The 25,546-nt window shown below is 40.7% G+C and overlaps 3 protein-coding genes across 6 annotated transcripts; 1 reads left to right on the top strand and 2 right to left on the bottom strand.

Annotated features, from left to right (window-relative positions):
* Positions 1-1,822: 1,822 nt before the first annotated feature.
* On the bottom strand, positions 1,823-25,335 carry LOC310725133 (uncharacterized protein). Of its 3 annotated transcripts, XM_083539788.1 has the most exons (6): positions 6,048-6,128; positions 5,882-5,914; positions 4,872-5,070; positions 4,327-4,553; positions 2,247-2,305; positions 1,823-2,136 (listed from the first exon to the last, which is right to left on the bottom strand). In XM_083539788.1, exons 2-5 carry the CDS (start codon positions 5,882-5,884, stop codon positions 2,258-2,260), a joined length of 477 nt encoding a protein of 158 aa, XP_083395914.1. In that variant the 5' UTR covers positions 5,885-5,914; positions 6,048-6,128; the 3' UTR covers positions 1,823-2,136; positions 2,247-2,257. The 3 variants fall into 3 exon arrangements, with proteins under 3 accessions (XP_083395914.1, XP_083395913.1, XP_083395915.1); XM_083539787.1 differs by having other exon boundaries at positions 1,823-2,305; XM_083539789.1 differs by lacking the exons at positions 5,882-5,914; positions 6,048-6,128 and adding an exon at positions 24,554-25,335 and having other exon boundaries at positions 1,823-2,305.
* Positions 19,923-22,839, bottom strand: LOC310725324 (uncharacterized protein). 2 transcript variants are annotated; one of them, XR_014533320.1, is made up of 2 exons: positions 22,787-22,839; positions 19,923-20,422 (listed from the first exon to the last, which is right to left on the bottom strand). XR_014533320.1 is itself a non-coding variant. In XM_083540175.1 (2 exons), the coding sequence occupies exon 2, from the start codon at positions 20,526-20,528 to the stop codon at positions 20,232-20,234; it is 297 nt and encodes a 98-aa protein (XP_083396301.1). In that variant the 5' UTR covers positions 20,529-20,542; positions 22,787-22,833; the 3' UTR covers positions 19,923-20,231. The 2 variants fall into 2 exon arrangements, 1 of the variants encoding a protein (XP_083396301.1); XM_083540175.1 differs by having other exon boundaries at positions 19,923-20,542; positions 22,787-22,833.
* Positions 21,215-22,270, top strand: LOC310733935 (uncharacterized protein; the record flags this gene model as incomplete). The annotated part of the gene is made up of 2 exons (XM_083555462.1): positions 21,215-22,000; positions 22,151-22,270. The coding sequence occupies 2 exons, from the start codon at positions 21,215-21,217 to the stop codon at positions 22,157-22,159; spliced, it is 795 nt and encodes a 264-aa protein (XP_083411588.1). The 3' UTR covers positions 22,160-22,270.
* Positions 25,336-25,546: the final 211 nt, after the last annotated feature.

Raw genomic sequence — 25,546 nt, 5'->3', positions numbered from 1 at the left:
GAATGAATGAATGAATAGGTTAACAGATGATAACTGGATAAATAACTAATGAATAAATGCTTCATCCAGCTCATTAACACGCAAACTGATGATGAGTTCCATCACCTGCTGTATGAACCTGAACAGAATCCACATTGTATTTCTAGTTGGAGATGCTGAGATTCTCTTTTTATTGAAATCTTTTGATTAAAACAGCAGGATGAGCTTTTTCTCTCACTGAGACGTGAATTCTGTAGAACTGCTACTGCAATTTTTACATGAGATGCAATAAAATCGTTCACCTACAGAAACCCAACGTGACTTCCTGTAACTCAGCATAACTTCCATGGAGGAGTCTCCCCCGTGTGGGTGGAGGAGGAACTGCTACAGTTTAGAGCCTGATTTGAGGTCAGATTAAGTTAAGTTCTAACAGTAAGTTTGATTGAGTTCTTACATGTAAATAGTTCATTTATTAAATTTAGTACCACCTTCATGCAGGTTCTCAGCATTAATAGTGAATTTATAAAACTCATTAGCTTCCCCCGATGACTGCAACCAAACACGGCAACAAAATGGACTCTGTAATTAAGACGACTACAAAATTACCTGTTAAAATATTTACCTTGATGACCATGTGTATATAAGAGCCAAATCTTGTTTCTGTTGCTCATTTGTCAAATCATTGTTTACTTTTCTTTGATGTCTCGTTATTATAAGAAATCCTCAAGTATTGACAGCAGGAAAATCGAGTTGGCTAATGTCAGCTGTTTGCTCAGTAAACTGGCTCAAGTAATTGGCCCATTTGCTTGTATGCCCTTTTCTGCTGATTGAGCAGTCATGTTTGTGGTGTTAAGGTTTCGTGTTGAGTTTGCTAGTGACTAGTTGACTAGTACTAGGGGATGTGTGGCTGCTGCTGGTGAGTGCACCCCTCCAAATAATTTTACACATTAAATATACTTTCGATATGCATTTTTTTTTAAGCATGTTAAAAAAAGGAACGTGCCCATGAAGTAATGATGCAATTGCAAGTTTAGAAAATTGTTAATTTCGTACAATTTAAGATCATGAAAGCCTTAAATAAAGATATTGTGATTGAAAATATGACTGTTTCATATATAATGTGACGTATAAGGCTATTAATCTTTCTCTTTCTCACACACCACACTGTCACCCAAGCTGACATGCCTCACCTGCAGAATTGGTTGTGTGCATCCCCTAGAACTGTGAAATCAATGACACTGAAACAGGCCGTCTCCATCTCATATGTCAAAAAGTTGTTATGCACAGAGCAGCGGTGAGGAAAATATTCTTGGAAACGGAGTAACCACAGAGACTTGGAGATCCGCATGGAGATGGAAAATCATCTCCCTTTACAGTTTTAAACGATTTTGTATGTTTTATTGTCAGTTTGTTTTTATAAGAGAAATGCTTGAAAAGTGTGTGTGTGTGTGTGTGTGTAAAAACAATAACTTGTCTGACTACCTGGCCATCAACATGAATGCCAAATCAATAGCCAAACATGTATAACGAATAGCTAAAGGTCAGGTATTAATGTGAAAAGAGACCGTGTATGAAAAGTTATTGGCCAGGTAGCCAAACAAGCTATTGTTTTACAGTCATAGTCATTCATATTGATGAACAGGTAGTTCAGTTCATTCTAAATCAAGCAGTAGTTCTTAATCCTTAAGGGAAATACGTCAGTATATTACAGATATGTCAAGAAACTGCTTGAATACAGCAACAAATTACATTTACTTTGTTACTGTCCACCACTAGTTTCTACTTCATAGAAACATAGCAATGTAGCAGCAAAGGCAAAAGTCCACCATGTGACTGCAAGTCCAAAATCTTTATTCCTCCATTCCTGACTGAGAAATGCAATGAAGTACTGCTGCCTCTTTTACATCCCTGAATGCATTGTTGCTGATCATGTTGTAGAAATGGAGTAAGAAGTGACATAATATTACTAAATAGATTTGGGCAATGACAGCTGATAAAAACACAAATAATTAACTATTTTTATTTAAAATTAACATATGAACATTTTATTAATATATTAAATAAAAAAAAAAGATTTGATCATCTTTCAGAAGAAACAATGTCTTTTCCCAGCAAACTCTTAAATACCAGCATTAGGGATTTTATGGTGACATCACCCTAAAAACAAATAGAAAAAGAAAATAAATTTTAAAGATATTTAAATATAGTAATAAAACATTTTCCCTCAATATGTGGACAGCAGAGTCACTGCACTACAACATACTTACATTTCTGTAGATTAGTTTTCAATTATTTCCGAAATTCTTTCAATGAAATCCTTTATGGTCTATATAAGAAAACACATACATTTCATAAGAACCCATACTGACAGCAAACATAAAATTTACTTCTTTTTACACAGGTTTAAACATGTGAAAGTTCTTATTTTTGTGTGTGTTCTTATTTTCAGTGCATATATATATATATATTTCACATTTTTCACATTAATGTTCATATACTACTATCCAAATATGGAATTAAATATGAAGATGCAAAACGAGTATGAAATTTGCTCCAGAAATGTAAAAATAGACACTTCAGAAGATTAAGAGCTTTAATTAAATGATTTGTTGACTTCAGCTCAGCATTCAATACCATCATTCCATCCAATTTAATAGCCAAACTTGTAGATCTGGGCATTAACACCTCCACCTGCAACTGGGTCATGGACTTTCTGACCAACAGACCCCAGCAGGTTCGATCTGGCTCCATCTGCTCCAACACCATCACACTCAACACTGGTGTACTACAGGGCTGTGTGCTGAGCCCCTTCCTCTACTCCCTCTTCACCTCCGACTGCAGGCCTGTAAATGGATCTAACTCCATCATCAAGTTTGCAGAGGACACTACCGTGATCGGTCTCATCACCAACAATGATGAGACTGCCTACAGGGAGGAGATCCAGCACCTGGCCACATGGTGCAGTAACAATAACCTGCTCCTTAACACCTCCAAGACAAAGGAGCTTATTGTGAACTTCAGGAAGGAGACAAGAGGCACACATGACACCACCCACATCAATGGGATGGCTGTTGAGCGCGTCTCCAGTTTCAAGTTCCTGGGGATCCACATCTCGGCGGACCTGTCCTGGGCTATCAACACCTCCAGCCTAGTCAAGAAGGCTCACCAGCGCCTCTTTTTCCTGAGGACACTCAAGAAAAATCAGCTCTCCTCGGATATCCTGGTGAACTTCTACCGCTGCGCAGTAGAAAGCATCCTGACCAGCTGTGTCTCAGTCTGGTTTGGGAGCTGCTCTGTTGCAGAGCGTAAGGCACTGCAGCGGGTGGTAAAAACCGCCCAGTGCATCACAGGGACTTCACTCCCAGCCATGGAGGACATTCAAAAGAAACGCTGTCTGCGTCGAGCTTGCAGCATTCTTAAGGATTCCTCTCATCCGGCCCATAGACTGTTTACTCTTCTGCCCTCCGGCAGGCGTTTCAGGTGCCTCCGGACCAGGACCAGCAGACTAAAGAACAGCTTTTTCTCTAGAGCTGTCTCTTTACTGAACTCTGCCACTCACTGATACACTACCACATTTTCCTCACACTTTGTTATTTCTATAATGGACTGTCTACTCAAAAACTTGTGCTCACCGGAACACTGATCATTTCTCACCCCACACTTTGTTATTGCATGGACTGTTTACACAAACCTTTGCTCATTTGCACACTGCTCTTCTTTGTATTGCTGCTCATCATTATTTACCATTGTATATATACCCGTTCTCTGTTCATAGTAATAATTTATGTTCACTGTTCACATCCTTCTGTAAATCTCTGTGTATGGTAATAGGCATCTGTATATTATGTTCACAGTACACACATATATATATATATATATATATATATATATATATATATATATATATATATATATAATTTCATCTGTATACTATTGTTCATAGTACATATATATTCATATTCATCTGTAATTATTTTCATAGTACATATATATTAATCTGTATACTACATTTATAGTACATATACATCTTAAAATTACTGTTTATAGTCTATATTATCATTCTATTTAACTATGTAAATCATGTAAAAACTGTATATCCTGCACTTGCTGTTATTGCACTCTGGTTAGACCCAAACTGCATTTCGTTGCCTTGTACTTGTACATGTGTAATGACAATAAAGTTGAATCTAATCTAATCTAATCTAATATGCAGACAATTAACAGTTTTATTCTGTTGTACTGAACCTGTTGTTTGTTTGTTTTTTTAATACCTACAGTGTCCTACGATCTTTAGAATAGTGCTTACAGTGATTTTTTTTTTGGTGAAGCTACAAATAAATGTATTACCTCTGATTCGACCTCCAGCAGCTCCAGAGCAAAATGGATAGAGTTGTATTGAAGAGCATCGTATACTGGTACTTTCCGCATTGCTATTTGAACCTTGTCTGTAAAGTTTTCAGGAATTCCTTTGTCCTTCCTGTGAACCACAAAAGCCTCGTCTCCACAGAACACATCCACATGTAATTTGAGCACTTCTGGTAGACCAGATTTGTATAGGGAACCTTCGGGATAGACTGGAAAAAAGATATGATATTTAATGTTATATAGTACTATAAATATTTTTTTGTTTTTCCATGTTTATTGTGATGCTACAGGAATGAAGAGGGCTGAGATAGATAGAAGCAGTTAAGTGTTAAATGGACACATAAACATGGAATGCAGTACAAGGGCAATAATCTCTACATTGTGATCTTATGATTAGACTTTAGGTGTTTTTTATTTTAAAAAGAAGCCTGAGATGCTGTAATGTATACACCCATATATTAAGTTAAATAAATATTAAATTGTTGTGTCATTTATATTGAACATTACATGGAGACTTAGTGATTTACGTGTAAAGAGAATGATATTCTGGACTTCATTGCAGTAAACGCCAGCCTGGTAGTATCCTAGACTGGATCCATCGTTACTGTTAGCTCCTTTCACCAGGAACAGGTCTCCGAGTTTTGCTTCTTCCGTTAATTTCTCGTTATAGCCTTTGACAGTGGTGAAACCTTTTGGTGCACAGCCGAGTGCAATCAAAAACTTGTCCTACAAAAGAATTTACCCACCACAGGGAATATTTTCAGCTAAAAGCATAAAACTGTGACTAAGGATTGTGCATTAAAACAAACATTCATAATATGTCTAATCATGTCTAATTATTTTTCAAATTACATATTTATTTAAACAAATCCTGCTTCAGATACATAAACAACTACAGCAATAAAATGTTAATAAAAGCTAGCTGGCCCAAAATAGCATCAACATTTTTCTGTCCTCTGATTGGTTGGTCAGAGGAAAACTGTTACAGTTCAACTGGCAAAACACGTCTGTAGCGATCTGCACACATTAATACATCAGAGTTAGACTTTTTTTTTTACACCCACAATGGCTGATGGAGGAAGATAAATTGATTTGGTCACAGACGTTCTTTTTTTATTCCATTAAAAAAAAAGCTAGTCACCCAACCCTGAAGCTAGCTAGCTTGTCTCATCCCGGGAAAGGGTTTGTTCGTTGCAAATTAGGAGTATGCATTATGAGTATGCATCTCTGGAGAGTGTTGTATTTTATTTACGTTTTTAATGTTTTTGTCATGTTATTAGACAAACATTGATTTTAAACTGTTCCAGATGATATTGGTGGTACGGTTGCGGTTTTAGGGTAGATGTTTGGCGCTTGCTTTAGTAAAATGTTTTTTTATTTTTTTTTAATAGTATTGATGGTCTCTAGAATTGCAACATGATAGTGGTGGTATTAAGAGGTGTATTAAGTCAGGTAAGTCCCCACTGAAGGCCCAGGTACCAAATGCACGGCCCGTCACTGGAGTAGTGTTAACACAACAAAGAACACAGACACTCACCATTGCTGTTGTTCAACACCTTCACTGTAGAATCTGTAGGAATATTAGTTATGTTGTAAATGAGATTCAAAGTATGTTTTGATTATCGACAGCAACATCTTATTACAGACAATATGAACACAATGATGTATTTAAAGTACACTTAAGTAAAAACTGTATAATTTACCTTAAAATTTAGTAACGTTGTTTTGCTTCCTCTTTCAGGTAACTGAAAAGGAAAACAGGAAGTAAATGCACTGAAGTTTTCATGTAGGAGTAACACATCAAAATGTAACTGCTGGCAAAACCCACATCCTCTTATTATGCTGCTACTACCAAGAACAACAGAGGTAATAAAATGACCATTAACCATTTTCTTTGTTACTAAGGGTCACATACATGAAATTGCAGAATACAAGTCCGATGCAGTAAATAATTCACAAAGAATCTCTCCCAAGGACAAGTGAGCATTTAACTGGGTTCACAATGAAGGACTGGATTTGAACTAGGCAGGTCCTACCCTTCTCTTTAAGGCCAATCTCTTCATTCTGCCATGACTGAGAAATGCTACAAAGCAGTAGCCACATAACTCACAGCAAGCTCAATAAAATGTGGTATGATTTACTATTAATTAACATTATTAAGAAACATTGAAATGTGAACTGATCGAAATTAGATTCAGATTGAGTTCACACTTGTATTCTTAAGAAACCAGGATGTGAATATTTACCTTAAAAAGCTGTAGTACTATTACAATATCATCATTAAATGCTGTTTAAAAAATTCTTATTCATACAATATCCATTTGACTATTTTTATAACATTAAATTATTAAAGGCTCTAGAAATAAATGTAAACCTAGTAAACTCCAACAAACAACACTACAGAAACACTCACCACAGATGTTATTAAATACCTATTAATATACTATTAAAATCGTATTCTTTTTACACTGAAGGTTAATTATTTAAACAAACTTTAAGCTCTATGATGTTAATCATTTAAAATATTGCAAAAGTATAATGATGTAGTCCATTAAACTTTGTATAATATTCCATGTTTTCTTAAGGCATTAAACGGTAAGAAAAAAGTAATTTATGCTTAGTGTTTTAATGCATAATTCTACTATTGTGACATTCTTAATGTCTTTATTTAAATAACAATTCTTGAGCTCTCGATTGCCCGAATTTGCTTTCCAGCAGTACCATTAGAGAGATATTGTCCATTCCTATCCATCCTAATTCCTGAATTAACTGAAATCTGTCTCTTTCATATGCAGGACATTTATCTAATATGTGCCTCACTGTTTCCAATTCCCCACACTTCTCACATACACACAATTCATGCTTTCCGATTCTAAAGAGACTATGATTTAATGCAGTATGTCCAATTCTTAATCTTGTGATGACGACATCCTTCCTTCTATTTCCCAAACTTTTCCTATCGCTCCCAACTTTCTCTTGTATCTGAAAGAGATGTCTTTCTTCAGTCCCACTATTCCATAATTCCTGCCATCTTTTACATACTTCAGATGAAATCACTGCCTTGAATTCAGCTCTACTGAAAGCTACCTTAATGTCTATCTGAGAATGATTCAATGCTTTCTTTGCTAGCAGGTCCACCGTTTCATTTCCATCCACACCAACATGGGCAGGTACCCAAAGGAAATTTACCTCCATTCTCAGCCGCCTTATTCTAAACAAACTCTGAAAATTTCTAATATTAAGTCTTGCCTTGATTCAGATTTAAACTAGTGAGGGCTGCCATTGAGTCACTACAAATCACAGTTCTTTCTGGTTTGACTTCTTCGATCCACTGTAGGGCTAGTATGATTGCCAAAAGTTCGGAGGCAAAAACTGACACTTGATCTGAAAGTCTTTTTGCAATCTTTGTTTCAAGAGCAGGGATATATACTGCTGCTGCAGTCCTTTCAGATTCTGAATCTTTAGATACGTCTGTAAATACCTGTAGTGAATCGTAATACTCTCGTGTAATGTACTACCGAACTAATAATTCAATTGGCATATTCATCCCCGGATTACTCAATATTTTCTTAACTTGTAAATCTATCACTGGGTTATGAAACAACCACGGTGGAATTGCTGGTAGAGTAACAGATGGAGCAATTTCTAACTTGTTTACATCTTTCCTTACTATCCAACCAAAGCTTGTTTTTTCGCTGTACTCATATTCCCAACAATCTGGGTGATTTTCCAGATGATCCTTTACACCATACCAATACCTTAGTCTCAGCTGAAGCCTGCGCAGTTCTAGGGGCAATGCCTACTGCTCCTTAGTGTTCTGGTATTTAATACTCTTGCTGACGCACTGTGATGTCAGAGGTAACTTCATGAGTGGTAAACTGTGTATCTGCCTCTAGTGGTGAAGCGTGGAAATACAACTAAATGGGAATCCTTTTCTACACTGCCAAATATCCATGGCATATTTGTCCCTAAATCCAAGTATAAAATCTGTCGGTTTAATCTTAGTGTCCTCCATATCAGCTATCTCTGGTAGATTAATAAGACGGGTAAGAGGCCGTGTGTATAGTCGAACCTTTAACGTAGAACTCTGCAGATCTTACCTGTCCATGTGCTCCAGGAAATGTCTTAATCACTCTCCCAATCAACCAAAGGGTAGCTGGGGATCGACCATCATAACAACAGAACCAACTGCAAGGGTTTTAGTGTCTGCATGCCATTATCTGGAGATTAGGTAAGTGTGGAGTTAAAAGGACAATTTTAAGTGAGTTTAAAAGTTATTTTGGTTGCCTAAAAAAATAACGGGAATCCTGAATGCCGAACTGATAACATTTGAGGAAACGGTTTATGAAAGAGCACCGGAAACAGCCGAAGTCACGCCAGAGGGTTGGTGAGCTTGTGATTTGCGCGACTGAATATGAGCATGACTACAGAGTTACGGAAGGATGAGGACATTGTGAACCGGAAAGCATGTCAATGATCGGTCAACTCAGGACGCTAATGGTAGGATGGAGGTGCGTTGGAAAAAGTTTAATGCAACTTATGTGCTAGTAAGACTGTTTGAACTGTTAGACTGTTTGGTAATTAAAATAATCATGTCGGTGTATTTAAAGTGTACAAATTGTGTATATTTAAGTTAATGCACAGGATGAGATTTGTTTGTAATTATGTATATCTTTCTGTTTTCTTTGCAGGTTTTAACCCAACCTAACTGAAGCTAACCTAACCGAAGCAAACCTAATCTAACCGAAGCTAACCTAACCAAAGCTAACCCAACTGAAGCTAAGCTAAGCTAACCCAAGCTAAACAAACCTAAGCTAACCTAAGCTAAACTAAATGAAGTTGGATGGAATTAAGCTAAGCTAAACTTCTGCGCTAGGTGATCTTTTGTGATGTTTGTGGAGTCTGAAGCGTGCTGGAGGGATATCAGCCATTTTAGGGGTCTCAGATTTAGCCTTCCACTTACGACATTTCATGCAGTTATGTTGGGATTTTTTTAATTGTCTCACGACTTCTGGAAGTGAGGCAATCCACACACTTCTCATTTCAGCAAATATTCGTTCCGGTCCTGGTTGACACAGCTTGCTATCATATTTCTGAATGAGTAGTTTGGTGTCTTGATGATGAGGATCTAGAATAATGCGGTGAACTGTCGGGAGTTCCAAGCCTGGAAAACCTGGTAATCTAGATTGATTTAAATCACTTTGACGGTATTGAACTGTGGCTTCATCAAGGTCTTTCCAAGAACTCTACTCACTGGGATCTAAGGAATTTGATGTTTGTGTGACACTGCAGAATACACTGGCTCTCCCTCCCACTTATTCTTGAGGATGGAAAAATTGGCTTTAAAGGAATGCCTTTTAGGTGTTGGTATCTCTGCTGGAGTGTTGCAATGGGATAATAGTGCTCCGTACTTACCTTATAACACCTATTGTGCCTGTACGCCTAGAACCCCATGGAGGTCCAGCAGCTATCAGAACTAGACTAGGTTGTACTGAAATTGACTAACTTGAAATTTTCTTCCTCAACAGGTGCAAACTTGTGAGATATCCATCAGTAAGAGCCAAAGCTTCACTGAAATGTATCAGTGAGTCAACATTAACTAGGAAGTATTACTGGACAGAGAGAGTCAGAAAAAAAAGAGAAGAGCTGGAAGAAAGAAGGACGGGTTGAGATGAAAGGGAGAGGTGAGAAACATGTACATCAGAGGGGTCCCACACTGTAAATCATTTCCCAAGAGCACATTGAAGCATGCTGGACTTCTCCTGTCAAATCAAGTCATTCTGTTCTGTAAGACAGCAAGAGAGAAGCAAGAGAGCTAGAGGAAAAACAGGTAGGTTGCTGCATTGTCACATGACTCTCATTCATTTTCATTTCTCTCTTTTTGCCTCTGCCTCTCAATATTATGCCGTTTCTCTTCAGTCATGTGACCTGTGTATTCATGCATTGTGCTTTATTTCTGAAAAGTTCTGAAACTTCACTCCACCGGATGATTCACTACTTAAAGTTATAGCTACAAAAATGGGGCGAATAGTAAATGGACACGTGTAACTGTCTAAGAGTGATACACTGGTGACAAAGCTGCTCGCTCTATCGCTCTATCTATCGCTCCATCCATCTATCCATCTATGATTATTGCACAGGTGTGCCTTAGGCTGGCCACAATAAAAGGCCACTCTAAAATGTGCAGTTTTACTTTTTTGTGTATTGTGGGTTCCGGAGGGTCCAGGGTGTATCTGGAAACCAGAAAGTATCAGGTGTGACCACCATTTGCCTCACGCATTTTGCCCTGTACAGTGAAAACCTATCCAAAGTGAGAGATGCCATAGAATGTAAGCATTTGCCCACTCAAGTTAAACTGCAGTCAAGTCGAGACCCCGATGAGGATGACGAACATGTAGATGAGCTTCCCTGAGACGGTTTCTGACAGTTTGAGAAGAAATTCTTTGGTTATGCAAATTGATTGTTGCAGCATCTGTCCAGGTGGCTGGTCTCAGACACTCTTGGAGGTAAAGATGCTGGATGTGGAGGTCCTTGGATGGAGAGGGCAGCTGAACAGATGTTCGAGAGGCAGACCTCTCCTCAAATTAAAGAGATCTCAGATCAGAAAGTTTAATGTTTTGTTGCATGGCAGTTCTCGGGGTCTGACCTCATGGAAAGATCTGACTATCCTTACAACTTCCTTAATAATTAATGAGGAACAGGAAATGGCAGCACTGGAGAGCAAAAATCTGTAAAGCCCTGGGCAGGTTTAGATTCAGCATGTGAGCACATGTCTTACATATAATAAAGAAAAAAATTATTCATCTATTCATTTTCTCCCGCTTATCCGTAATTCAGGTCGCGGGGGCAGCAGTCTAAGCAGGCATGCTGCCCAATCTTCACAGCACCGTCCCTTACAGTCCCTCCTGCAGGTGGTGAGCCCACGGGAAGGCGCCACGTCACTACGACGTCACGGACCTTGATATTTCCCTCTTAAGGGACCCCCGGAGCATAGAGGGTTAAGGGCCTTGCTCAAGGGCCCAAGAGTGGCAGCCTGGCGATACCGGGGCTCGAACCCCCGACCTTCCGATCGGCAACCCAGCGCCTTAACCACTGGAGCCACCACTCCCCTAAAATTATAATTATATATATATATATATATATATATATATATATATATATATATATATATATATATATATATATATATATATATATATATATATATATATATATATAACATTTATAATTATTGTAATGTTTAATAAAAATTTAATATTTCAAATTTTGTTGTTTTGTTTCTTCATTTAAATCTTAACTAAAAATTAAAATTGGAATGCAGCCTTATAACATCTACTGTTTAAATAAAACTTTTACACACCTCAGTTAGTTAAAAACATCAGAAATCACACTTTCACAATCCATTCAGTTTTGTTTGATTCATTAATTTCTACTCTGTAGATTCAGTTCAAGTCACTCGGTTCAAAATATTTCGGTTTAATAAATTCATTTAAAAATAATAAGGTCCAGAAGAGTCGGTTCACTGGTTTCGGTTCAATTGAGTCTGAATCGATAGATTCATTTCTAGTTCAATAACAGAACAAATAGCATTCGTAAAGTTCAGAGTCTGATTTGAGGTTTGAACAAGTTTAAATATAAATTTAATAATAACTTCATGCAGTTTCTCACCAAAAAGCCTGGATTTTATAAAAACCTTTTGACAAAATAAATGGTTTCAATGTTATTAAATCTGTATTCGTTATTTATACATTATTTATTACATAAATTTTAATCAACTTTATATAACTTCGGATTTATTTATTTATATCACAAAAATTCGGCTTAAAAATTAAACATGAACCCCCTGTATGTAAGACAGTAAACAGCTTAAATTCAAGACAGTTTAATATTATCTAGAAAAATATCTTGCTTTGTAAAAGATCAACATCACATACAACTAGACAACAAAACACCATTATTAATATTTGTACAGAATTAAGTAGAAAGAAAGTCCTGACAGGGCCACTAGAGGGCAGTGTGAGACTGACATCTGACAACCAACTGCAGTTATTATTATTATTATTATTATTATTATTATTATTATTATTATTATTATTATTATTATTATTATTATTATTATAGGTTTTTTATGGGGGTATGAATGTTCCTTGCTTTTATCAGCAAGATGAGTCCAGAACTGTTTTATAATATGTATAAGATGAGGGTGTGCTTATTTTTTTAACACCCAATTAACATCAAACCAATTATTAAGAATTTATTAATTTCATCTCTTTGGGCTTCATATATGTGTAAATCTGCATATAATAAAAATAAAAATGATTCATTATAAAACTATAAATATGTTTAAATGTAGATCTTTATGTACTAAAGCCCCTCAGTGCAATAAAGTATTACATTCTAAAGTCCAGCAAACTCGACATGGGAGTCAATTCCTTGTAGCATTTTCTTGAACTTGGTTTGCAGGAAAAAATCTGGTTTTGTTGAATTAACAGGTTAACAGATGATAACTGGATAAATAACTAATGAATAAATGCTTCATCCAGCTCATTAACATGCAAACTGATGATGAGTTCCATCACCTGCTGTATGAACCTGAACAGAATCCACATTGTATTTCTAGTTGGAGATGCTGAGATTCTCTTTTGATTAAAACAGCAGGATGAGTTACTAAAGCTGAGCTTTTTCTCTCACTGAGACGTGAATTCTGTAGAACTGCTACTGCAATTTTTACATGAGATGCAATAAAATCGTCCACCTACAGAACCTACAGAAACCCAAAGTAACTTCCTGTAACTCAGCGTAACTTCCATGGAGGAGTCTCCCCCGTGTGGGTGGAGGAGGAACTGCTACAGTTTAGAGCCTGATTTGAGGTCAGATCAAGTTGAGTTCTAACAGTAAGTTTGAATGAGTTCTAACATGTAAATGGTTTATTTATTAAATTTAGTACCACCTTCATGCAGGTTCTCAGCATAAATAGTGAATTTATAAAAACTTTATAAAAAATATGTTCTCGTCTTTTTTTTTATAATTTATTACATTAATATTAATCAGCTTTATTTAACTTGAATTTCATTTATTTATATTGCACTTATACACAAAAATGTGTATGTGTATGTGTTAGTGTAACAACTGCTCTCCAACTTCTACAGCTTCACCGCTACATCACTCAAATACTACTGCTGTGTGTAATCTTCTAATAAACCCTAATAGTGACATGGTGTTGTATAAATAATAGTAAATGTGAATATTCCTTTCAGATAAAAGTCATTAATGAGCATTTTAGGTGAATTTATGAACCACATCTGGCTTGAAAAGACCGGTGTCCAAATACTTTTGACCACACAGTGTGTATCAGCTGAAAAGCAGCAGCTTCGGATCAGTCACGTTTCCACTGGGATTCAATCTGAAATATTACTTTAGATTTTTATTATATGAAATATTTTATATTATATATTTGATATTATTTGTTTGGACTTTTCTTTCCTCAGCATCACTTGGATTTTCCTCCTGTAGCTCTGAGAGACGCCGTGTTCCAGGTGGAGGATGAAGACCCTCTGCAGGGATGAAGTAAACTGTACGACCCCTGGAACGGTGAGTTTCCGAGCTTTATGGATTTTATTCTCTTTAAAACACAGAGTTTATCATTTATTATAATTATAATTATTCTTCTTCTTCTTTCGGCTTCTCCCATTAGGGGTCGCCACAGTGAATTATCCGTCACCATACCCCCCCCCCCCCCCCACGTCATCTACAACTGCCTTTTTCACACCAACTACCTGCATGTCTTCCTTCACCACATCCATAAACCTCCTCCTTGGTCTTCCTCTTTTCCTCCTTCCTGGTGGCTCCGTCCTCAGCATTCTCCTACCGATATATCTCATGTCCCTGCTCTGCACGTGTCCAAACCATCTCAATCTCACCTCCCTCACCTTGTCTCCAAAACATCCTACATGCGCTGTCCGTTTAATAAACTAATTTCTAATCCTGTCCATCGTCGTCACTCCCAACAAAAACCTCAACATCTTCAGCTCTGCTACCTCCAGCTTCACCTCCTGTCTTTACTCAATGCCACTGTCTCTAATCCATACAACATCGCAGGTCTCACCACAGACCTATAAACTTTCCTGTTCACTCTCACAGATACTCTTCTATCACAAATCACTCCTGTCACTCTTCTCCACCCACTCCACCCTGCCTGCACTCTTTTCTTCACTTCTCTAACACACTCTCCATTACTTTGCACTGTTGACCCCAGGTACTCCTCCACCTTCTCCACCTCTTCTCCCTGTAACTGCACCCCTCCACTGCCCTCCCTCTCATTCACACACATGTACTCTGTCTTACTCCTACTGACTTTCATCTTTCCAGCACGTACCTCCACCTCTACAGGCTCTTCTTAACCTGCTCCCTACTCTCACCACAAATAACAATATCATCCGCAAACATCATAGTCCATGGAGACTCCTGTCTGAACTCGTCCATCAACCTGTCCATCACCACTGCAAACAGGAAAGGGCAGCTCCAGTCACGTCCCACCTCATGAAGATTATGGACCTTTGAAAAAGTAGATGCCGAACTCACAAACATCCCGAACCATCTAGAGACGTACCAGTGCCAATTGGATCCCACTACATGTGTGGAGTTTTGACATTGGACCTCCTGGAGTGTTTAAAGGCTCTGGCATGGAGAAGCTGGTGCTGGATCTGTGATGATCACAAAAGTTGAGCTTAGTAGCTCCTAGTTTTATAACCATAATGACTGTATAAGGCTGTAGAAAGAACATGGGAGATGATGGGAGAAATGTCACGACGGACAATTTCTTTATTTTACTGTCACTGTCGCACAGACTGCTGCAGCGCAAAACAACGCTACTGGGCACGGTGAATAAAGTCCGGCGTGAACTTCCTCAGCTTGCAAAAGACACTGCACAGCGAGAGGTTTTCTCCACTTCATTGCTTAGAATAGAAGTCTTCCAGCTAAGGAACTTCGTTGCCGATTCATTCAGCACAAGGAAATATTGGCACAGAGGCAGGATGCTGAAGCTGCTGCAGCTGCTGTGCCAGGGACTGTACAGACAACTCAGTGCCAGGTGAAAGAGAGCTGCAACAGCAATCGCAGCAGGTTCACCTGTGCAACATGTCAGAAATTCAGCTGTGCCAAATGGAGGGACGATGGACACTGGGTCTGCAAACGCTGTAAAGTTTGAAACACTTTAAAATAAAACAGACTTTTGTATCCATATATTGTGAATGTGTGTCTTTTGTATAAATATGGCAGGCATTTGTGAAGGTTTCCATGTCACACACAAAGGTTCAAAATCAACTTTAAATGATGCACAGTAAAGCTCAAAGTGTCTTCTTTTTTAAAAATGTCGAAATTATGTATGTAGGACATTTTTATCAGGAACTGTTAACATTTAAATTTAGGTAGGACATTTTTAGCTGTGAGTCCAAACAGACCAAGATGGCGGCGCGTCTCTACAGATTACAGAATTTTCTTTACAGATATTTCTCCACTAACTGCAAGTTGATTCACTCAGAACAGGCCTGCACACCTCTCATATTGCCGATAAACATTACTAGACATCGGTCACAACTACAGAGAGGGACTTTCAACTTCCTCGGGAAATCGCTCGAACACCGTCTACCGCTGATCCACCTCGGCCAGCAGCGAGACCCCAGCGCCGGCACCGAGATGGTAAACAGGGAGGGGAAGCGAGGCTCCATTATGGCTAGGCTAAGGCTAAATCCACATCAACAATCTCTCCCAAGCATATACCTTGCTAATGTACGGTCTCTGGTGAACAAAATGGATGAACTGCTGCTCCGGATAACATCACACAAGCGAATTAAGGAATGTAATGTCATGATTTTTACGGATTTTCGGGGATCGCAGTGTTTTCCGGGCGGACAGGACGGCAGGGGTGGAGGTCTGTGCATTTATGTTAACAAATCAAAAAAGCTTTTGCGAATTTCTGGCCAGAACTTGTCAGGGAGCTGCTGCAGGTTTTACTGAAATGATTAGTGGAACCAATTTGCTCATGGTGAACTCTATTATGTGCAAAGAACTTGTAAACTGGAACATTTGATTGGGTTGACATGGATGGCAGTGGATTCCCCACCCAGTGGAAACCCTTCACAAAAGTCCACCTGATGTGACTGCATCAGGCCAAACCTTCTAAGTCCAAAAATCTTTATTCCTTCATTCCTGACTGAGAAATGCAAGGAAATTACTGCTGCCTCTTTTACATCCCTGAATGCATTGTTGCTGATCATGTTGTAGAAATGGAGTAAGAAGTGACATAATATTACTAAATAGATTTGGGCAATGACTGCTGATAAAAACACAAATGATTAACTGATTTTATTTAAAATTAACAAATGAACATTTTATTAATATATTAAATAAAAAAAAATTTATTTGATCATCTTTCAGAAGAAACAATGTAACTCTTAAAACTCTTAAAGAAACTCTTAAATACGAGCATTAGGTATTTTATGGTGACATCTCCCTAAAAACAAATACAAAAAGAAAATACATTTTAAAGATATTTCAATATAGTAATAAAATATTTTCCCTCAGTATGTGTACAGCAGAGTCACTGCACTACAACATACTTACATTTCTGTAGATTATTTGTCAGTTATATCCAAAATTCTTTTAATGAAATCCTTTATGGTCTATATAAGAAAACACATACATTTCATAAGAACCCATACTGACAGCAAACATATAAATAAATAAAATTTACTACTACTGAAACTGAAAGTTTTAATTTGTGTGTGTGAATTTATACATACAGTGCATATACAGTGGAATCCACTTATCTCGACCTCGGTGAACTCGCCAACCCTATTAAGTCGACGGTTTTGAAGTGGAACTGCCAAATTCTCGCTTTGTCTTAGCATTTTTTAATCGGTTATGTATTTTATTTTTTTTTATGCCGCCGAACCCTAATATCTCGAGCACAAGGGGGGGCAAATTTGCCACTTAACGTCGGTTATGTCAGGAATCCCCCTGCCACGCCCCCTTCGCTGCGCTTTCCATAGCGCGGATCTGTGGATTCTCTACACGAACTGTCTCTGCTTTCACAGAACTTGGTGGACGGCGCTCCCGGAGAGCACCACTGGATATTACTGCTTCGCTACAAGTATTGGTGGATTATCTCCTGACTATTATCAATAAACGTTGCGTTTACTTCGGCTTCCGCCTCCTTATCCGCATTACAGGTTATCTTAATCCGCATGACCAATCAATCAAATCGCGGCAACGCTGTTGTGTAAAAAAACCTCCAAAAACACGTGCATGTACATTCTCATTTATTAACGCACATCATGTACATGAAGAAATTTTAAGCACGTTAATATATTGCCGCCATTTCGCCAGGTCATTGGTTATCTCGATGCTTTTTGGCGTCCCCTAGGCTGGCAACATAACCGGGTTCCACTGTATATATATATATATATATATATATATATATATATATATATATATATATATATATATATATATATATATATATATTATTTTTTTATTTTCTTTATTATTATATGATATGTAGACAATTAACAGTTTCATTCTGTTGTTCTCAACCTTTTTTTTTTTTAATACAATGTCCCACGATCATTAGAATAGTGCTTACAGTTAGTTTTTATTTTATTTTTTATTTTTGGTAAAGCTACAAATAAATGTATTACCTCTGGTTCGACCTCCAGCAGCTCCATTGCAAAATGGATACAATTGTATTCCAGTATGTGGTATACAGGTCTTCTTTTCATCGCAAGACACACTTTTTCGAAAAAGTTACCCGGAATCCCATTCTCCTTCCTGTAGACCACAAACTGGTCGTCTTCACAAAACACCTCCAGATGTAATCTTCCCACTTGTCCATTACCAACAAGGGACTGGGTGGGACATTTGTCTGATTTTGCTGGAAAAAATATATGATATTTAATGTTATATAGTATTATAAATATTTGTTTGTTTTTCTATGTTTATTGTGATGCTACAGGAATGAAGAGGGCTGAGATAGATAGAAGCAGTTAAGTGTTAAATGGACACATAAACATGGAATTCAGTACAAAGGCAATAATCTCTACATTGTGATTTTATGATTAGACTTTAGGTGTTTTTTTTATTTTAAAAAGAAGGCTGAGATGCTGTAATGTATACACCCATATATTAAGTTAAATAAATATTAAATTGTTGTGTCATTTATATTGAACATTACATGGAGACTTAGAGATTTACGTGTAAAATGGATGATGTCCTGGACCACTTCACAGCAGCAAACACCAGCATGGTAATATCCGAGGCTTGATTCCCCACTGCTGCTCGCTCTTTTGACCAGAAGAAGGTCTCCAAGCTTCAGATCTGATGTCAATTCCTGATCATGCCTTTTGATTACTGTAAACCCTTTTGGTGCACAGCCGAGGGCGATCAAAAGCTTGTCCTACAAAAAAATTTACCCACCACAAGGAATATTTTCAGTTAAAAGTGTAAAACTGTGACTAAGGATTGTGCATTAACACAAACATTCATAATGTTTGTGTCTAATCATGTCTAATAATTTTTTTAAATGTACTTTATTTTAATACATATTCATTTAAACAAATCCTGCTTTTGTCAGGGATCCACCTGCCACGCCCCCTTTGGTGGCTCTCTATGCCTCCGCTCTCCCTAGAGCTCCAGGTTTAACCAAGCACACCTGGAGCTCATCATCAATCATGCCTCCACTCTCTCTGGAGCTCCAGGCCTAATCACGCACACCTGAAGCTCCACATTCACTCCCACTCCCTGTTCGTTATTGTATGTGTTGGACTGTTCGTGCTATCTATGTTCACGTGTGCAGGTCTTCACACAGAACTCTACTTGTCCGTTCCATCCGGACTCCACAATCCCATACCGGCTGCGCTTCACCTCCCCGTGCATCTCGGGGCAGCTAGCGCACCTCGGACTCTCTCAACCGTAGGACTGCCGTGTGCTTGTGCTTGTGTGGGTGTGTGTGTGCATCTGTGTGTGTGTGCTCGTGTCTCTCTCTCTCCCTTACCCTTGCATTAAAACCCAAGTGAGCTGTACTCCGGCTTCCGCCTTCTGTTTGGCTCGCACCCTGACAGAATAACAAACCTCCTGAAAAGGATTGTGTTTTAAAAAATATATATTTTTTTTTAAGAAGAAAGGAATATGATCGGGTTGCTGGCGTGGTCCCGGCGCGATCTAAACCTTGGATAGAGGATTCGCTGTGCCATGATGAAGCGACGGCCAAGCTCCACCTCTGGAAACACCCGGAAGCACGCAGCTGATTCATCCTCGCCGGCTCGGGAACGTGCAAGCAAGGCCGCGCCACGCCCCCTGCAGGTCTTATGGAATTCCTGGCTCGCTTTTCCGGCGATATGTGCAGAGTGGAGCGTTTTTATATGGAGCGTGGGTGAATATATGAGTTTCTATCCCTCCTCTTACACCACCGAAACAGCTAAAATAACGCTTCATATCTCCATCTTGTCTGGAGACTCTCTCTCTCTCTCGCCAGTAAGATGTGGAGCGCATTCGGAGGGGATTTCCGCTCCGCAGCTCTGCCCCAGGACCCCCACGAGAGCGCAGCTCTGCCCCAGGACCTCCACGAGAGCTCAGCTCTGCCCCGGGACCTCCACAAGAGCTCAGATTTGCCCCGGGACCTCCTCGAGAGCTCAGTTCCGCTCCAGGACCTCCAGGAGAGCTCCTTTCCGCCCCAGGACCTCCAGGAGAGCTCAGCTCCATTCCAGGACCTCCAGGAGAGCTCAGCTCTGCTCCAGGTCTCCACAGAAAGCTCCTCTCTGTCACAGAGCATCTCCGAGAGCTCCTCTCAGCTCCAGCATGTGCCCGGGAGCTCCTCTCAGCTCCAGCATGCCTCAGAGAGCTCCTTTCAGCTCCAGCATGTCCCCGAGAGCTCCACTCAGCTCCAGCATGTCCCCGAGAGCTCCTCTCAGCTCCAGCATGTCCCCGAGAGCTTCTCTCCGCTCCAGCATGTCCCCGAGAGCTCCTCTCGGCTCCAGCATGTCCCCGAGAGCTCCTCTCCGCTCCAGCATGTCCCCGAGAGCTCCTTTCAGCTCCAGCATGTCCCCGAGAGCTCCACTCAGCTCCAGCATGTCCCCGAGAGCTCCTCTCAGCTCCAGCATGTCCCCGAGAGCTTCTCTCCGCTCCAGCATGTCCCCGAGAGCTCCTCTCAGCTTCAGCATGTCCCCAGGAGCTCCTCTCAGCTCCAGCATGTCTCTAAGAGCTCCTCTCAGCTCCAAGGTATCCAGGCGAGCTTAGTTCCGATCCAAGGACTCCAGGCGAGCTCAGTTTCACTCCAGGACCTCCAGGACAGCTCCGTTCGGCCCGGAGCTCCCCAGAACACTCAGCTCAGCCCGAAGGTTGCAAAAGGGCCGCCGTGCTGCCGCCTGGCCGCGAATGGAACGTCGTGCCGCCACCTGGTCGCGAAAGGAACGTTGTGCCACCGCCTGGCCGCAAAAGGGGCGTTGAACAGCTGCCTGCTCGCAAGAGGGTCGTCACACCGCCGCCTGGTTGCAAAAAGGAGGTCATATCGCCTCCGACCGCATATGAAGGTGGCATGGTAACCCACGGTTCCTCGGACAGCCCCAGGTCGCTTCCAGAGCCATCCGGCAGTGAAGTCGCGGCCCCAGGCTCTTCTGAGAGTGACACTACAGCCCCAAGCTCTTCCAATGGCGACGTCTCGCCTCAGGGCTCCTTTCCGCTCCACAGGGTCTCCGAGAGCTCCTCTCCGCTCCACAGGGTCTTCGAGAGCTTCTTTCCGCTCCACAGAGTCTCCGAGAGCTCCTCTTCGCTCCGCAGAGTCTCCGAGAGCTCCAGGTTTCGCCTCTGAGCTTCTCCGATGGCGACGTCATGCCTCCGAGCTTCCCCAAATGGCGATGTTTTGCCAAAGAGCTTCTCCGTAAGTGACGTCTCGCCTCTGTGCTCCTCCGATGGCGACGTCACGCCTCTGTGCTCCTCCAAAGGCGACGTCTCGCCCCCGAGCTTCTCCGTCAGTGACGTCTCGCCCCCGAGCTTCTCCGTCGGCGACGTCTTGCTCTTGGGCACCCCTGAAGGCGACGTATCGCTCCCGAGCTCCCCGGAGGGCCACGTCTCGCTCCCGAGCTCCCCTGAAGGCGACGTCTCGCTCCCGAGCTCCCCTCAAAGCAAAGTCTCGTTTCTGAGCTCCCCTAAAGGCGACGTCTCGTCTAAAGGCTCCTCCGATGGCGTTGTCTCGCCTCCGAACTTCTCTGGAGGTGACATCCCGCTCCTAAGCTCCTCCGACGAAGACGTCTCAGCCTCTAGTCTCCCAAAAGGTGAAGCCACAGCTCCTGGACCGTCTGAAAGCGAAGACATGCCTCAGCGTCCCTCTTCAGGAGACGTCTCTCCTCTGGGTTCCTCTCCGGATGAAGCCACACCTCCGAGTTCCTCTGAAGGCGTCGTCATTGCTCACAGACCCGGCGAAGGTGTCACTGCATCCCTCATCTCCGCCGTGGGCATAGCTCGGCCTCTGGACACCACCGAGGAGGAACGTCTGCTCCCGATCTCCACCAAGTGCATTACACGGTCTCCGATTTCCACTGTGGACGTAGCTCCGCTTCTGACCTCCGTGGTAGGCACCCCTTCGGTCCAGATCTCCGCCGAAGACGTCGCTCCATTCCGGGTCTCCGGGAAAACCATTGTTGCACTCCTGTCCTCCGTGCTGGACATCGCTCCGCTTCAGACCTTCCCAGTGGGCATCAATCCGCCCCTGATTGCCGGCGAGTGCGTCACTCGGTCTCTGGTCTCTGCCGTGGAGGTCGCTTAGCCTCTGGACTCCGCTGCAGGCGCAGCTTAGTCCCTGTCCTATGCCGGAGCCATCTCTCCGCCTCCGGCCTCCGCTGAAGACGTCTCTCCGTCTCCAGTCTCTGCTGCAGGCGGTTCTGACCGGGTCCCTTTCGACCCTGGACGGACACCAGGGTAATGTCAGGGATCCACCTGCCACGCCCCCTTTGGTGGCTCTCTATGCCTTCGCTCTCCCTAGAGCTCCAGGTTTAACCAGGCACACCTGGAGCTCATCATCAATCATGCCTCCACTCTCTCTGGAGCCTAATCACGCACACCTGAAGCTCCTCATCACTCCACCCTGCTTCTATATAAGCTCCACATTCACTCCCACTCCCCGTTTGTTATTGTATGTGTTGGACTGTTCGTGCTATCTATGTTCACGTGCGCAGGTCTTCACACAGATCTCTACTTGTCCGTTCCATGCGGACTCCACAATCCCATACCGGCTGCGCTTCACCTCCCCGTGCATCTCAGGTCAGCTAGCGCACCTCGGACTCTCTCAACCGTAGGACTGCCGTGTGCTTGTGCTTGTGCGTGTGTGTGTGTGCGCACGCGTCTGTGTGTGTGTGCTCGTGTCTCTCTCTCTCCCTCACACTTGCATTAAAACCCAAGCGAGCTGTACCCCGGCTTCCGCCTTCTGTTTCGCTCGCACCCTGACAGCTTTAGATACGTAAACAACTACAGCAATAAAATGTTAGTACAGAATGCTACATTATAGCTTTTATTATCTTCTTAACATCAATAAAACAAAGTTAATTTTTATACTGAATTTGAATTGAGTCTGAATTACTAGTTACTGCCAGTCTATTTGTGTGAGTTTGTGGTTTCAGGGGCTGCTGTAACTATAAAGACAGAGTTTGGTGAGTTTCCACACAACACACAATCATTTACATGGCCATAGTTTTTGCAGATTATAAACATTGTTGCAATTTTTGACCCTTAATAATATAATATAATAATACAATTTAATTTAATTCATTTTAGTTTTTAAACTGATTTGTCTAAATTAAATCATGTATTTTTAATATATAAATATATGTGTAATAGAGTATTTGGAAATGTATTTATATTAAACAATTTAAAAGTTTTATATCAGCCAGGATAAAAATAATAATCTACAATGGTTGTACCTCACTCTTTTGGCTGCACTGCTTCTAGTATGTGAATGTTAGATTTTTTTTTCTATTTGCTGCCATGTCAATCTAATCTGCCTTAAGAATCAGTAGTGCTGATGTGGCATAACACGTCTATAGCGATCTGCACACATTAATACATCAGTTAGACTGATGTAGGAAGAGAAATTGATTTGGTCTTGGACGTTCTTAAAAATCCATTTTCAAAAAAAGCTAGGTCACCCAACCCTAAAACTAGCTAGCTTGTCCACTGTCTTACAGCCTCTGAAGAGCGTTACAAATTATGAGTATGCCTTATAAGTCTGCATCTCTGAAGAGTAAGTTGTATTTTATTTACCTTTTTAATGTTTTTGTCATGTTATTAGACAAATATTGTTTCTAAACTGCTCCAGATGATGTAGGTGGCACAGATGCAGTTGGAGTGTAAAGGTTTGGAGCTTGCTTTAGTATAAATTGTTATTCACCCTCCATATGTGAAATGTATCTCTCTCTGTAATGCAATGCGTTGTTATATTGTGTTTTTGTATAGTATTGATGGTCTCTATAATTGCGACATGATAGTGGTGGTATTAAGAAGTGTCATTCGGGAAACGGAGGCGGAAGCCGGAGTAACAGCAAACGAAACTTGATTAAACAAAAGGCAGGAAATATACACACAGGTAGCGCAGCTGTATATTCCTGTGAACGAAAACGGCAGTTCGTATAAAGAAATCCACAATATAGCGCTGGGAAAAGCGCGGCGCTGGCAGCAGCAGAGTGATGCGGTGCCGACAGCGTGACGTGCGGAGAACATGAATACCTGCATTCGCAGGGATAATCCAGAGATCAGAGTCCGGGGAAAAGGAAAATATCATCCCTGGTGAGCCTGGGAAGAGGCGCAGTCCACGCGAAGTAAGAGAGAGTGTTCGAGGCGAACGATACGTAGCGGGGATGAGCATACGCGAATACACAGGAACCTACGTGGACGGGCATGAACATGCAATAACGGACAGGGAGTGTGGGTGAGTGAGCGGTTTATATTGGAGCTGGGAGTGAGTGAATAACAAGCTCCAGCTGTGCGTGATTCGGGCTGAGAGCTTGGGAGCACGAGGAGGCAATGACAGCCACCGAAGGGGGCGTGGCAGGTGGATTCCTGACAAGAGGTGTATTAAGTCAGGTAAGTCCACACTAAAGTCCCAGGTACCAAATGCACGACCTGTCACTGGAGTAGCGTTAACACAACAAAGAACACAGACACTCACCATTGCTGTCTTCTAACACGTTTACTGTAGAATCTATGAGGAAATATTAATTATGTTGTAAATTACATTAGAAGTATGTTTTAAATACCAACCTACAGTAACATCTCAATACAAACAGCAACATCTCATTACAAACAATATGAACACAATGATGAATTTAAAGTACGCTTAAGTAAAAACAGTATACTTTACCTTAAAATGTAGGTTTCTGCAAAAGCTGAAAAAATGTAGGTTTCTGCAAAAACTGAAAAGGAAAACAGGAAGTAAATGCACTGAAGTTTTCATGTAGGAGTAACACATCAAAATGTAACTGCTAGCAAAACCCACATCCTCTCCTTATGCTGCTACTACCAAGAACAACAGAGGTAGTAAAATGACCATTAGCCTTTTTTTTTTTGTTATTAAGGGTCACAGACATGAAATTGCAGAATACAAGTCCGATGCAGTAAATAATTCACAAAGAATCTCTCCCAAGGACAAGTGAGCATTTAACTGGGTTGACAATGAAGTACTGGATTTGAACTAGGCAGGTCCTACCCTTCTCTTTAAGGCCAATCTCTTCATTCTGCCATGACTGAAAAATGCTACAAAGCAGTAGCCACATAACTCACAGCAAGCTCAATAAAATGTGGTATGATTTACTATTGATTAACATTATTAAGAAACATTGAAATGTGAACTGATCGAAATTAGATTCAGATTGAGTTCACACTTGTATTCTTAAGAAACCAGGATGTGAATATTTACCTTAAAAAGCTGTAGTACTATTACAATATCATCATTAAATGCTGTTTAAAAAATTCTTCAGAAAAAAGTAATGTATGCTTAGTGTTTTATTGCATAATTTTATGTTATTAATGTCTTTATATTGATTAAAATTCTGTCTTTTTTGTAATAAACGTGTTGAGTGTATTTTGTATTACTACTAAAAAATGTGGAAACCGATTGCACAAACAAGTCTCCAAAGCTTAAACTAGAAGACTACACCCATGT

This window comes from Silurus aristotelis (assembly GCF_946808225.1).
Source record: "Silurus aristotelis genome assembly, chromosome: 1".
Taxonomy (NCBI): domain Eukaryota; kingdom Metazoa; phylum Chordata; class Actinopteri; order Siluriformes; family Siluridae; genus Silurus; species Silurus aristotelis.
The sequence above is the reverse complement of the archived record's forward strand: the minus strand, read 5'-3'. Positions and strand labels throughout refer to the sequence as shown.

Excerpts from the sequence above, each read along its gene's own strand:
- LOC310725133 (XM_083539789.1), bottom strand. Across the intron at positions 4,554-4,871 it reads GAATATCATTCTCTTTACAC|TCTATCCCGAAGGTTCCCTA; the intron begins GTAAATCACTAA and ends TCTTTTTTCCAG. Across the intron at positions 2,306-4,326 it reads TGCTGGAGGTCGAATCAGAG|ACCATAAAGGATTTCATTGA; the intron begins GTAATACATTTA and ends TTTCTTATATAG.
- LOC310725324 (XM_083540175.1), bottom strand. The coding sequence starts at position 20,528 with ATGCTGGAGCGGAGAGAAGCTCTCGGGGACATGCTGGAGCTGAGAGGA.